Source organism: Fulmarus glacialis, unplaced genomic scaffold (genome assembly GCF_000690835.1).
Source record: "Fulmarus glacialis isolate BGI_N327 unplaced genomic scaffold, ASM69083v1 scaffold6795, whole genome shotgun sequence".
NCBI lineage: Eukaryota > Metazoa > Chordata > Aves > Procellariiformes > Procellariidae > Fulmarus > Fulmarus glacialis.
In genome coordinates, this window is record NW_009214887.1 from 9,038 (window position 1) to 23,063 (window position 14,026).

General features: G+C 36.0%; 1 protein-coding gene across 1 annotated transcript in view; it reads right to left on the reverse strand.

Annotated features, from left to right (window-relative positions):
* Positions 1-14,026, reverse strand: part of LOC104077483 (lipopolysaccharide-responsive and beige-like anchor protein) — a gene marked incomplete at its 3' end in the record, with an annotated part of 44,110 nt that overhangs the window by 5,174 nt on the left and 24,910 nt on the right. The window contains exons 6-7 of the mRNA XM_009578738.1: positions 13,065-13,205; positions 11,759-11,878 (exon numbers count right to left, since the gene is read on the reverse strand). Coding sequence (XP_009577033.1) covers positions 11,759-11,878; positions 13,065-13,205 — 261 coding nt within the window. The remainder of the gene's footprint in view (positions 1-11,758; positions 11,879-13,064; positions 13,206-14,026) is intronic.

The window sequence follows — 14,026 nt, forward strand, 5'->3', positions numbered from 1 at the left end:
TATATAACTACATTCCTTTCCTCCATTCTTTTAAATTAACTGGGGGAGAAAAGGACTATACTGAATCATAAAAAGGTCTAGATGAAACCTTGGAAAGGTCACCTTGTCCACCTTTCCATTCACAGACAATTATAATCAGATATTCTTTCTGATTTCTCTGCCTCGTTCTTTCAAAATTTTCAATGATGGGGATCCTACAAATTTCTAGTGTTCATCTGTTCACACCCCTGGAAGTCTTCCTGACATCTAGTCTGCCTTTGCTGCAGCTGGAGCCCATTTCTTGTCCTATTCAGACTGCATACAAGCAGCAGTTGCCCCTTTTTAGATCTATCAATGTGTAGGAGCAGCTTTTACCTCAGGGACAGTGAGATCCATTCCCACCAGCACTTTCTGACCACTATTCCCCTCCTGCACTAAGGATGGACGGCACACACGTCAGCACAAAGGCTGGCACAGTGGCACACTGGAATAGGAAGTATACAGCAGAATCCATCTCAATATAAGAAAGAAATTCTTTACAGTGAGAACTATTTCGCTGGAACAACCTTCACAGGGATGTGGTAGAGTCCTCATGACTGGAGGTTTTCAAGATGGGATTGGACAAGGTGCTAGATAACCCCATCTAGGCTCCTTTTCCCACAAAAAGTTGGACCAGATGATTTTTCAAGGTCCCTTCAGCCTGGGCTGTTCTATGACTCCATGAAACGAAGTGCACTGTGCCTGCCAGCCAAAATCCGCAGTAGGGTAAAAGCATTGCAACTGCCACTGCTAAAGCACTTAACATTTCTGTCCTTGTTCTCTTTTCTCCAAAATAAACAACCTAAACCCTTCAACTTTATATCACTGGTCTCATTTTCTAGACCTCTGGTCATTCTCCTTTGGACTTTAACAAATTCGTCCGTAACTTACTTGAAGTTTATTATTTCAACAGCTACACAAAAAGTTTGGAGCAGATATTAAAAGTATTTGTTTCTTTTTCACCACAATCATGGCTGGGTATGAAAGAAGTAGACCACAGATATTAGATGGAACTTTCCGATCCATACACCCAGATGTCTATATTTTTAACTACTGCAATTCCCACAGATTACCATACACAGATCTGACTGGACTTAGAATTATAATTCTTTTTACTCAGAGGAGTATTTTCCTGTTATGGATCTTGGCACAATTTTACAGAAAAACAAATCTTTCATGAAAACCAAAGATCTGCATCCTAAGTATGTGAAAAGTTTTGCTACACCAGACATACAGTTTACGGTTAAAAATCTGAACTACTATGTACCTGTTTCTGAATTTTGTTAGTCATTGCTCTTGGACATCTTTGACCTTGCGACTAATATGACATGGGATTTCTCCTGTAGAAAGGTAATGTTGCCAGTTTGGCACCAACTTTATTCCTTGCAACTTTTGAAACTCCCGCCTATTAGATGGAGAAGTATAAAACAATGCAAAGCGTACGTAGAAAAGCTTGTCATGTTACAGGGTGTCTTAGGCATGCTTGTGTTAGGCAGCCTGTTTCAATAAGCATGGTTAACCATTTTGCAGAGCTTCAACTTTTTTTTTAATATATATTTTAAAGAAAGTAATGAAATTTGTCATCCTCCAGTTTCTGAATGTTCCAGCAGATTGAAACTCTAGCGTTTCTTGCCTCTAGTACCAAACATATTGCTTAACATGTTTTTCAATTAGTTGCATTCAATCCTGCAGCTCACGTGCTCATTGGCCTATCTACAGCAACCTCCATTTCCTCCAAAAACATTTTAAGTTTCTGGGCCAATTTTAGCCAAATTTTACAGCAGGTTATAAAGATAACTAAGTTCCTACAAGGTTAAAAACCAATAAGCAGGCGAGTAGAGCCATTACATGTGTGTGTCTTGAGGGTCCCAGTAAGTGCAGCATAAGTTCACGTCTTAGTAGTCTCCACAGAAGCTATACAGAGAGGGCACCATAACAAATGTCCCATCACTGAGAAATTCTTAATTTGAGGCTTACAGCTTTTTTGACAAATGAGTCAATCCATTACAAGAAGCAAATCTATAGGAGACAAAGCATCATCTGTTCTAATACTTGCAGAGAAGGATTTTTTTTTTCCTTTATAGGACGTTACAACTATTCAACTATTAATAACCTTTTTCCAAGCATACGAAACCTGATGTATTATTAGGTAAACAGAATTTTCCCAATGCCCACCCTAATGTTTATGGCCCATACGGTTCAGTGATGAAGTCCAGATTCTCAGGTCTTCTTGAAGACTTGAAGAATCTCATGCTTGAAAGAAAAAATCCACACTGAATACAAAAATCCACATTGAATACATGTGACCCAATAATGACTTAGTAATCCACACAACAGTCACAGAAACCCAGCAATATCTATGACTACAGGTAACACTACCAGTATTTTAATTTTGTGATATATTCTATTTATATTTGGTTACAGATCTAACTTGTCTACCATAACAAAGATTTTCTGCACAGAGTTTGTGCTTGTTTGGACAAAATACATCAGGACCCACACACAGGAGCAGGTTTAACATTCTTAATAAAAAGAGAACCCAGTAATTCCTGCAGATATTCAAAAGTTTCCCTTGATGTGCTTCTTTCAGTAAAAGTATGTGAAAAAGACATGTGATTACAGGACATATTATGACTGGATTTGTGTATCATTTCTTTATCGGAAGTCAATGGATTTTTTTTTTTTTTAATAAATGTTTTGCATAGGCCTTTAAGAAATCACAGCTGAAAACTTTAGCCTGTATAGCTTTTAGTTGTGTAAGCTTTGAAAGTTGTTATTTCACTCAAAATATGTACTCAAAAGAAAGAAAAGTTAAGAAATAGTAAAGGACTGAGGTATATGGGCACATTATGTAATTATCAGAGCATCTGTCCAATGAGATCAATGTATTAAATTATTCAATTTTGCTTTTACTTTACTGCAACTATTCTTTGATTTTAAATATTTCAATAATGTTAATCAGATGCATTCGCTATATTTTAATGCCACTGTCTAATTAAGAAGTCATGGCACCAAAACTCAACAAATCTTGTTAAATATTGCATACTTGTAGCCAATGTTTTCTTTTCTCCTTTTAAGAACAATTTACAAAACCTGAAGAACAGTACATAACAGCGCTATGATAGCTTCAAATAGATTTTGAGAATGTCCTATGGCCAGCAGAATCCTTGGTTTAGCACAGGCCAACTCTAGTTCAAAGTTGGCACTGTTAGTTTCCATAGGCTGATTTTATCAAAAACATTTTTGTCCAGGATCAACTTTAGTCATTAGCATAGAGAAGACTTAGAGGCAAAGAATTAGAAAATGGATGAAAATTGAGAAGGCAGAGGCTACTTTCAGAGCTCTTTGTTTATTACAGTCTATGGTTTGAGACAACATGATTATCACTTAAGTTATAATTTAGTTCTTAATCTCAGTATCCTATTCATAATGAAATCATGATGTCTTTTTAGCATTCTCCTGCTTCCCAAGCTGTCCCCTCCAAGGACACTCCTGAATAATCTTGGCCAAACCCATTCTCCCCCAATCTCACTAGTGTTTATATACACCAGATAGCCACTTTATAACACTAGTACACTCCTAGAAGCCAAATACAATCTACACATTATAGCAGACATTATTTAATACTGTTACAATTCAAAGAGACTTTAAACATGAAGTTTGATTTAAAGAAAAATTGTCCAAAATGATGTGATGCTAAAGAGTTTTATAATGTAGTTAACTTGCCAAAACAGCATTTCTGTACCTAAAAATTAAGCTGTTCTATACTATGAGAACCTTAGGACAAGATAAAGGATCATAACTTGCCAAACACACCTGTATGAATTCAGATATTCAATATCATCACACCAGCTGTCACTGATGTGTGTCATGTCATAAGATTGACTTTCATAAATTAGTACCCATTTTATGATGGAACAATCTGGAACAGCATAATTGGAGCTTACTAATGTTTTCTGTAAGTTTATGGTCTTCTAGCATCTCCTTTTGAACAAAACTAATCAAATACACCAAAAAAACCCCAACCCGTAACCACATGAAAAAGGAACACACACAAAGCAGTAGAGGGAAAGGCATGAAGAACGGTACATAACTCTATACTAGTGACTATAACTTGGTTAAAAATGGTAAAAAATCAATCACATTAAGCCAATCTAATTTTCTTTTCAAAAGGTAACTGCAATGGTGGATGGTGAAAGAAAAAGAGGTAAGATGTTGCTTCACTTTTGAGAAAGACCTCTGAGACTGTCTCAGTCTCCCATGACATTCTTGTAAGCCAAGTAGAGAAATGGAGATGAGATTAGGTTACAATAATGTGGGAGTACCCAAGCTGGAAATCCATATTTCAAGAGCAGTTATCAATAGCTCACTGTCAAACTGGGAGGACATGGTAATGGGGTCTGCCCTGCTCCTAATACCAGTCAATAATCTCATTAATGACCTGGCATAGAAGGTGCAGTAATAAAATTCCAGATGACACTAAGAAGGCAACATAGCTGTTTGGAGGACAGCATGAGAATTTCAAACGATCTTGAAAAACTGTATATATGGTATTAAAAAAAAAAACAATCAGCAAAGTACTACACTTGGAAAAGAGAAAATACATGCAAAGAGCAACATGGGTAACAATTACGCTGTTGTAAATACAATGATAAATAAATTTATCGAAACAAGGTTAGCTACCAAACCAGAAATAACAACTGCTTCTGAACAAGTTTGTGCAAATCTACCCATTCATCAAAGAAAAAGAGCAACACAAATGAACAGACTTAACTTCTGTATTCTGGAACTTAGTCCAAGCCCCAAACTAAACTATTTTTCTGTTAAACACTGTCAGGCTAACCATGTTTGCTTTTTATACAGTATTAACAAAACAAACCAGGATTGTTTGCACTAATAATGTAAATTAAGAAGTAATTAAATGAATTAATGGTCATGCCTGTCTAGTACTTTAAAGGTATAAAGTGGTACTCTCACAGAATTGAAATACATTTAATATTCTCCAGTGCAGAAGATTTAACTTAAAAACACATGGTTAATCATTTAAAGGCAACAGTGATGAGGTAATTAGTAAATAACAATGCCAGAGTGGTAGTGAGACACTAGCAAATTTCCAAAGGATTTTTAATTTGCATTGCTTAAATAAATGGATAGGGGAGAACTAGGAAATTAAATTTTATGCAACATATCACCTCTTGAAATCAAAATTTGAAAAGTTCAACCAAAGGTTAGACTACAGTGCAGCATTAGTTTCCTGCTTTGATCATCAATCCAAGGCTTTCACAGGATATTGACAAAGATTGGTTGTGACCACACATATGCTTTAGCTTTCTCTGTTGAAGTGATACCAGCCAACAAAAGTTGCTTCCAAAGCTAGCTCGTTAGTCCTTTTTGTAATATATGATGCCTCCAACTAAGGTTAACGGTAATCTTAGGACAGCAAGCATCAATAACTACATTCATTCTCTTCACACAAGAAGCAAGGAGACATCATTTCCTGTAATCAGCTCAATGGTTCTAAAAATTCACAACTTTTTCAGATGGAATTGGAATAAACCCTTCTTTTTCCTTTGTGCCCCCTACTCCCCGTGCATCAAGATACAATACCAGTCTTAACACTGGCTTCGCAAATCCTTTGTATTTCTATAAATCAATGCATTAAACTGCCGGGTTTTCGTCAGTTGTATCAACAGGAATCCAGAAGGCTCATGGTCAAAAAAACCTAGTATTATTTAATCAGCCACAATAGCCAACTATGTTTATGTTCTCAGCCCATCAGAAACGCAAGGTAAAGCTTAAAACCCTTTCACTTGAGAAATAAATGTTTTTTACCCTGTCTTTACCATGGGTTGAATGGTATGGACAGCCAGATACTACAGCAAAGTCTTTTCCATGTCCATATACCTACATTTTCAAGGGATTTCTCCCTCAAGTCATTCAATCTATCTCAAGTCCTTAACTAACTAGTGACTCCCCTGAAATCATTTTTGTTCCCCACATCTCACTTACGAAGACATCTTTCATAGCTAAAATAATTTTCTTGTTCATAAGGCTACTCCCAGAGTGAATCTACTGTTGAACACAAACAAGCTCTACATTGTCTTTAAAACGGCCAAGTGTTTTTTGCACTTAAGTAAGTGGCAGCCTCTCCATCACACCTAGAATTGCATTCATCTTTGAAGGTGTCAGCTGCTTCAGAACAAGTACACAAGAAAAATTCAAAGTTGAAATTTAAAAATGGATTAATATTTCAAATGAAGTTTCAACTTAGCCAATTACTTTTGTCAGAATACTCATCCACAGGAGAACAAACAACATCTGTAAATATATAGTTTAATAATTAAATCATGAGGTAAGACAATCTTCTTAATTAAATATTGCTCAACCTCAAACAGATCACAATGAAAACAATAATACCTTAATACAAGTAGATTGTTTCAAGTTTAAAAATATTTAATATTCAGCCCAAAAAGCAATATATCAACCCCACCTGAAACACTGGAAAGGGAAGCAGAAAGACTGAAAAATTTAGTTAAGGAATCTGCTAAAAAGTACTAGACAGAACAGTAAAATGTAGCCTACCTATGAAATAAAAAGGGGAAATTCCTAATTATTTTAATGCATTTAAATGTTTCATCACGTCAAACTGATTGGCCTGCTGCAAATACAACATTCAGGATGTATCTCATAATTTTATTAAAGATAGAAAACTGTTTCCTGTGGAGGTGAAAGGTTAGAACATTATGTAGATATCTCAGTATGATGACTTTCTAGAAGACCATTTTTTACTTAAATGCTCTTATTATTTGCTTGATATTATTATTTTTCATCTCAGCTCTGCATAACTTCCATGTAAATGTAACAATGAAAATTGTTCTCAAAACAAAACATCTTTTCCAATATGCCAGTTGCATTCAGCTAGCGTTGGATTATAACAGGCATACAGAAGATATAGTTTAAAAATATGTAATAACCACATTGTAACACATGAAAATGTCTCTTAAATGAGAATCCAAGAAAATACATTTTATTAAACATTTTGTGAAAAAGGTAAAGCCTCCCTCAAGTGCCTAATTTTCTTAAAAATCACATGAGATAAAACCTTAATTTTGCATGCAACTGCATAGTCTTCGCAGACAGGCATGAGCTGTGCTCACACAATACATTCTTACACACACAGAGTTAAGAGGAAAATTGCATATTGTTTTGGACAAAATCTTGGACGAAATTAAGACAGTCCAAAAACATGTTGATACTAGAAAAGAATGAATAAATTAGATGTCAAAGGCTTTTGAATAACCTTTGAATAATCATTAATGTATTAGTGATCGCAAATTGCAAACTTCAAGGAAATCACACTAGCTCTTGCCAGTAAGCAGTATCTTCCAAGTTCTGGAAACAATTGAAAGAACATAAGGCTATCCCAAGCACAAATACAGGCTGGGTGGAGAACGGATTGAGAGCCGCCCTGAGGAGAAGGACTTGGGGGTGTTGGTTGATGAGAAGTTCAACATGACCCAGAAAGGTGTGCTTGCAGCCCAGAAAGCCAACTGTATCCTGGGCTGCATCAAAAGAAGCGTGACCAGCAGGCCGAGGGAGGTGATTCTGCCCCTATACTCCACTCTTGTGAGACCCCACCTGGAGTACTGCATCCAGCTCTGGAGTCCCCAACATAAGAAGGACATGGACCTGTTGGAAAAAGTCCAGAGGAGGGCCACGAAGATGATCAGAGGGCTGGAGTACCTCTCCTATGAAGGCAGGCTGAGACAGCTGGGGGTTGTTCAGCCTGGAGAAGAAAAGGCTCTGGGGAGACCTTAGAGCAGCCTTCCAGTACCTGAAGGGGGCCTACAAGAAAGCTGGAGAGGGACTTTTTACAAAGGCATGTAGTGATAGGACAAGGGGTAATGGCTTTAAACTAAACAAGGGTAGATTTAGATTATATATTAGGAAGAAATTCTTCACTATGAGGGTGGGAGGCACTGGAACAGGTTGCCCAGAGAAGTTGTGGATGCCCCATCCCTGGAAGTGTTCAAGGCCAGGCTGGACGGGGCTTTGAGCAACCTGGTCTAGTGGAAGGTGTCCCTGCCCATGGCAGGAGAGTTGGAACTAGATGATCTTTAAGGTCCCTTCCAACCCAAACCATTCTCTGATTCTATGATTCTATCTATTTTTAAAAAGTTTTTTTTGCTAACATCAAGTATTCTAGTACATTACCATATAAGATCCTTAAAATGTAACTTCTGTTTTTTTAATCTATTGAAAAGGCGGTGGATACAAACTAGACAGCTTTTCTATACACAAGTTCTTTATTAACGTACAATTTAGAAATGTTAAGAACACCATCCATTACAGTAGTTGACACAGGCTTTCTTTCCTTTCCTTTAATTTTATAGATATCATCCCTTTGACTCTAGCGATGCAGAAAGCAGCCTTCCAGTCTAGAATTATAAGGAAATAATTTCAGAACTCAACTTGAATCAGAAAATGGCATTTGCTTGACTACAATATTGACGCTAAGGTGATAGCAAATGGTGTGCACTCAGTCCTTTCAGGACAGACCATGAGAAAGTACTGTCATAAAGTGATCACATAGAATGACACTCCAAGATTACAGGGAATAAGTCTAAAATTTATGGGTGTCGTGTTTCATAATATTTGTTGGCTGTAAAGTAGGTGGGAAAGGAACTCTAAAGGAAGAATAAACATTGGAAACTTTATTTCCCCTGGCAGGGATCAAAACCAGAGGGATCTGTGTTCATTTAACTCCTTCCCTGTCTTCCTCCTCCTTCCTTCCCAAATACACACATGCATGCGCACATGTACATACATTGTGCAAGATGTGTAAAGTAAACATTCTAGCTGGCCATGGATTTTCTCCCATGGAAGTTACTGCTTCAATTGCACATATACTTGACATATGAAAACAGTGACACAAAACATACCATTTAAGTAAGACGTCTGTCATTAATTTCATCATGACAGCAACATCTAATTTAATTTTCATAATTAGTTAGCAAATAATTCTATTTACAAGCATGTATACACTATGATGTTACCATTAATTACAGGAGCACATAATCTACTTTATTCAGGCTCTTTGATGCATGTGTCAACTAAACAAATTCAAGCCCTAGTAAGCTAACACGTTGCAATTCTGCACGCAGAAAACTTCTAGAGGCATATGGGACACTTTAGCCATGCGTTTCACAAATACTTGCAAGGTAGAGCAAAACACCGAGTACCAGACAGCCATAGTGAAATATTGGGGATACAGGTATTTCCAACAAAGATGGTTCTGTGCATTTTCAAACTTTTCCTTTCCTAATTCTTTCAACATGTCCTGTGGAAATCCTATCTCATCCCCCTTCCTGGCTGCTCATACAGTCTCATGAACAGACTCCTCTCGTCAATCTTAATACTCACTGAGATGCTTCACAGCAGTATAATGTAATTCATGGCAATTCACAGACTCAGAAAGCTGCAAGCAACTTCAAGAGGCCATCCATAACAGTAAGGACGCCTCTAAAGGCAGTACCAGCTTGCACATATATCATTTCCAAAAGATATCTAAGCATGTCTGAAAAACTCTCACTACACTAATTGCCAGGGAAGCATTCATCGGTTTTATTTGTTCTGTTAGAAATGTTACTTTCACATTCAATCAAAATCTCCCTGATATTTAAGTCCATTAATTCTTATTCTATCCAGCATGGGCAGCAGAGATTTTTCCCTTCTTTCTTGCAGCAGTCCCTATGTAATAGAATACTCTTAAGTTCCTCCTCAATCTTCTCTTCTTCAGAAGAAAAACAAGCATAGCTACTCAATCTTTCATTGCATTTTATTTTCAAGACCTTGCATTGTTATCATTGTTCCAGTGTGGATTCTCTCCAACTAGGCCACAACTATGGATGTAATACTCCAGCTAAGACCTTATCAAAGCTGGGCAAAGCTGAAGATTTATTTCTTATATTTTGAAAGTTACACTATGTCCTGTTGATGTATCTTCTATAAAATGTTACTCACCTTTTGTTATACCACAGTATTGTTAATTCACATGCACTGGTCATGTACTTTAATGCTACATCTTTTTTTTGCACAGCAGATTGTTCCTTGTGTTATATTTGTACCTATTTGCATGAAAATTACAATTCTCACTCTTCCCTAATAAACTTCATCTAACACTTTTCTCAAACCGTTTTTCCCTTCTGCAAGAAGTGCTTCCAATTCCACTACACTTCCAGTACCTTCGAATTCAGTATCAATGGAAATTGAGGCCTAACCTGTTATTATCAAGAAGAATTCCACTCAATCATTGTTCAATTTTAATAATGAACCACTGGTAACTATTCTCCCAATACAGCAGATTCTTTTAGACCAAGTTTTCCCATCTCACTCATGAGACAATGTCAAAACCTACGATCATCATCTGCTACTTTTCTCTTTACAAGGTCTGTTACCTTTTCTCATCAGAAACTGTGATTGCTTTGACATAATCTCTTCTTGATAAATACATGTTTCATTTGCTTGTCTCCTTGTTATCTTCCTGGTACTTAAACATAGTCTGATTATTTGTGTAAGTATTTTTCTGTAAATTGTACTTAAACTCACCTCATAATTTCTTGGCTCTCTTTTTCTTCCTTTTTAAAAACTAAATACTTCATTTGCCCACCACTGCTACCTCTCTCCTCCTCCATTTCTCAAAAAAAAAAAAATGCACTCTGAAATTTTGCCTGCCGGTCTTGTAGATACAAGAGAATGAAGCTCATAATGACCAGTCAATTTGAAAAAATCTAATGTGTTTGTATTTTCTAAACTGTTCTTTCCCAATTTGATATAGACATTGTATCTTTTTATAAGTGGTATTAATTCCACTAGTCACTGATTGCCATTGATTCTTTTGGTGGGGACTCACAGATGCAAGAAAGACATTACTTTTTCAGCACTATCAGTTGACAATTTTCTCATTCCATTAATCTGCAGATCAACCCTTTCCTTAATTGTATCCTCACTATGAATATAGTTACAGAATGACTTCATGTTATGTCTCTTGCTAGTTGCATGACATTCTTGAGTTAGCCTCCGATTTTCTTCACACTATACTTTTCCACCCTTCCATGCATTAAAAAACCAATTCTGATACTACTCCTTCTTCTTGGATTTGAGGTCCACAAAGCTTTCCCACCACTGCCAGCATCCTTGCCTCCTTTGTTCTCCTCTTCAGTTCAAAATATTCCTCAGATCCCAGAATGGCCACCTACCTAAACCTCTGCCCTTAGAATTTCTATGTGCTCCTGCCTTAGCTTCTTGACCCACTTAATTCTAGGTCTCTTTCTATACAATGACTAATTACCAGATTAATTTATCTTCTATTCCCACCTACTTCTTGTTCACTTGCCAGTTCCCAGGCCCAGTGCCCCTGTTAGGAGAGGTTCAATATCATGCTAAATTCTGTGTTTCATCTTAGTATGCTCAGACACTGGCTTTCTGTAGCCCTTTGTTTCTCTACCCAGTATACAGTCTTTCTGGAGACTGCTTCCAGACCTCCCTCTCAGCTCTTTACCCACTATCTACTTATTCTTTATAAAACCATGTGTCATCTCCCTTGCATCTTTTCCCAAATGGTAGGATAGCTCCCAATCTTCTTCCTTCCCTTTTTCATAACCTGTGGTCCTATGATCATAGCTACAATAAAGGCAGATGCAGTACAAAATATGTTAACACCTTTCAGGAAAGTTTTTACCTTGATATCAGAAGTGTCACGCTGACTATTGCGCCACGCTCTTGAAATAGATGAAAACGTTCTATCTGCATGATCAAACTTCCCACCTTGTAGATTTAGGAAAAGTGTTGTAAAGGGTTCCTAAACATATATAAAAAGATAAATTAAAAACACAATGTATTTCTTTAGGAATTTCAGGGAAAAAAAGGGATTTATTATTCTTCTGGGGTTTGGTTATTAATGATGCTATTCTTCTGGCAGACACATGATTAATTGCAAAGGGTTAATTCTATTATCCAAGAATGAGAAATACAAACTGATGCTTATTTGATGCTTTTTATTCCTACTCCATGCATATATATTCAGATAAAGAAAAGCTAATAAAAACGAAAGAAAATATTTACAGGCTGGAGGAAAAGCTACAGTCAGTTGTGACACAAATTGCTCTCGAAAACATGAAGAAGTTCAATATTTTTAACTTAGATATTTTTTAAACTAGCATGTAACAAAAATAACACATGGTTTTTATTTTGTTCAAGGTAATCTATTAATATAAAGGGTAGCATTCAATACCGATAGCTTTATGATTGTTATTGTTTAATATGTAATTTATGATTTAGAAAAGAAAAATGTTTGAAAGATTTAAAAGCCTCCTCTTAGTTAAAGAACACTTAAGCACATATTAGTAGATAATTGCTTGAAATTACCTAACCGCTATAAATTACTTCAAGGATTTATATATGCCTGTTCATTCTAACAAGCTTTAATTAATGATGTGCTGCTAATGCTTTCCCAAAGAAATTACTTTCTAGGAGATAAATCGCCTTTCAATTTTATAGAAAAATGCATTGTTTAACCAATATATTATCAATATGTAGCATCTCAAAAGTTACTTCCACATAAATTGCAGATTTTTAAAAATTAATTATTTACATCACAGAACTTCATGATCATCAGAAATCAACTCATTTACACTCATTAGAAGGTGAAAATTAAATACATTCAGTAAGAACCACAAATGTTCAGTACATGGTCCAGTTTGAAAAAATGCAAGGAAGGAAAGTTAACCACGTGTAAAGTAGTATAAGAATGTACACTAAAAAGCAATTTTAAAGGAGAAAAAGCTTTGCTGATTTGAAAAGGCTCTATCATAAAAATTAAAACCTTCTGTCCAAACTTTGGAATATATTTATCCTATCTTACAGATTACAATTACTAGAAAATTTCAGTGCTCTCCTATGGCATTGAGTTTTAGTTTACTCATTCCTAGCTATTTGTTGCTTTCATTATCATTTAAAGGAAAAGCATTTTTAAAAGATATACTTACAATTCTTAATAACCACGTGAGTGCAAAACTTGCAGTTGAATAATGTGTGCCATAGTGAAATTTTGGAACTTGATCATCTTCCCATGATTCGTATCTTTCAGCAAAGAACGCTGCTCTCTTTGGGTTCAAAGCTCCAACAGGCTACAAGGTTTGTCAAAATAAATACATTAAGTAAATAAAGACAACATGACCTATTATCACATCATACTCCCCTTGCTCTTTTTGGTAACCAGAATTATAGGCATGGAGAAGGCTGGGTTTGGTGTTTTGCAAAAGCAGATGTTGGATTCTGTAAGCACCTGAACAAATCTGTGTATTTCAAACCAGGATTCCATGCACACGCACATGGCTGGTTGGAAAAAAGTCTCTTCTGCACTGATCTAGGCTTAATTTCTCTTTACTGCTATTCAGGTCAATAACTAAAAACCACTTCACAGTGGAATGTCTTAAACAAAGAGTTGTCAACTTGTGTGCCTGTGGATATGTGTGCATGTTGAATACAGTATTAAGCAAATGGTAAACAACAAGAAACATCTTTGGATATTTTGGGGGGGAAAAATAGCGACCAATAGGGTGGAAGAATATTAACAGTGCACTTGGAATTTTGATATTACTATTCTTGTTTCTATGCTTTCTATTTACTATCCCAAGACAAGTTTTACTTAATGAATAAAACTGGAAAATTTGAAATAGACAAATAAAATAGCAAAATTTCTATATAAACACATTGATATAAAAGAAACAAATAACATGTACGACTAAAAAAAGTCTATCACACCTTCACCAACATTGTTATACTTTGTTCAGCGCTTACCTAGGACATAAACACCCAGGGATTTATTTAAATGTAAGAAATATAATATTTTGTTATCAATAGCTGTGTATTTCTTCAGCAGACTTTTACATAAAAGATTTGGAAAAATGAGTATACGTCACACAAATCACTGAGAAACCCCAAAGTG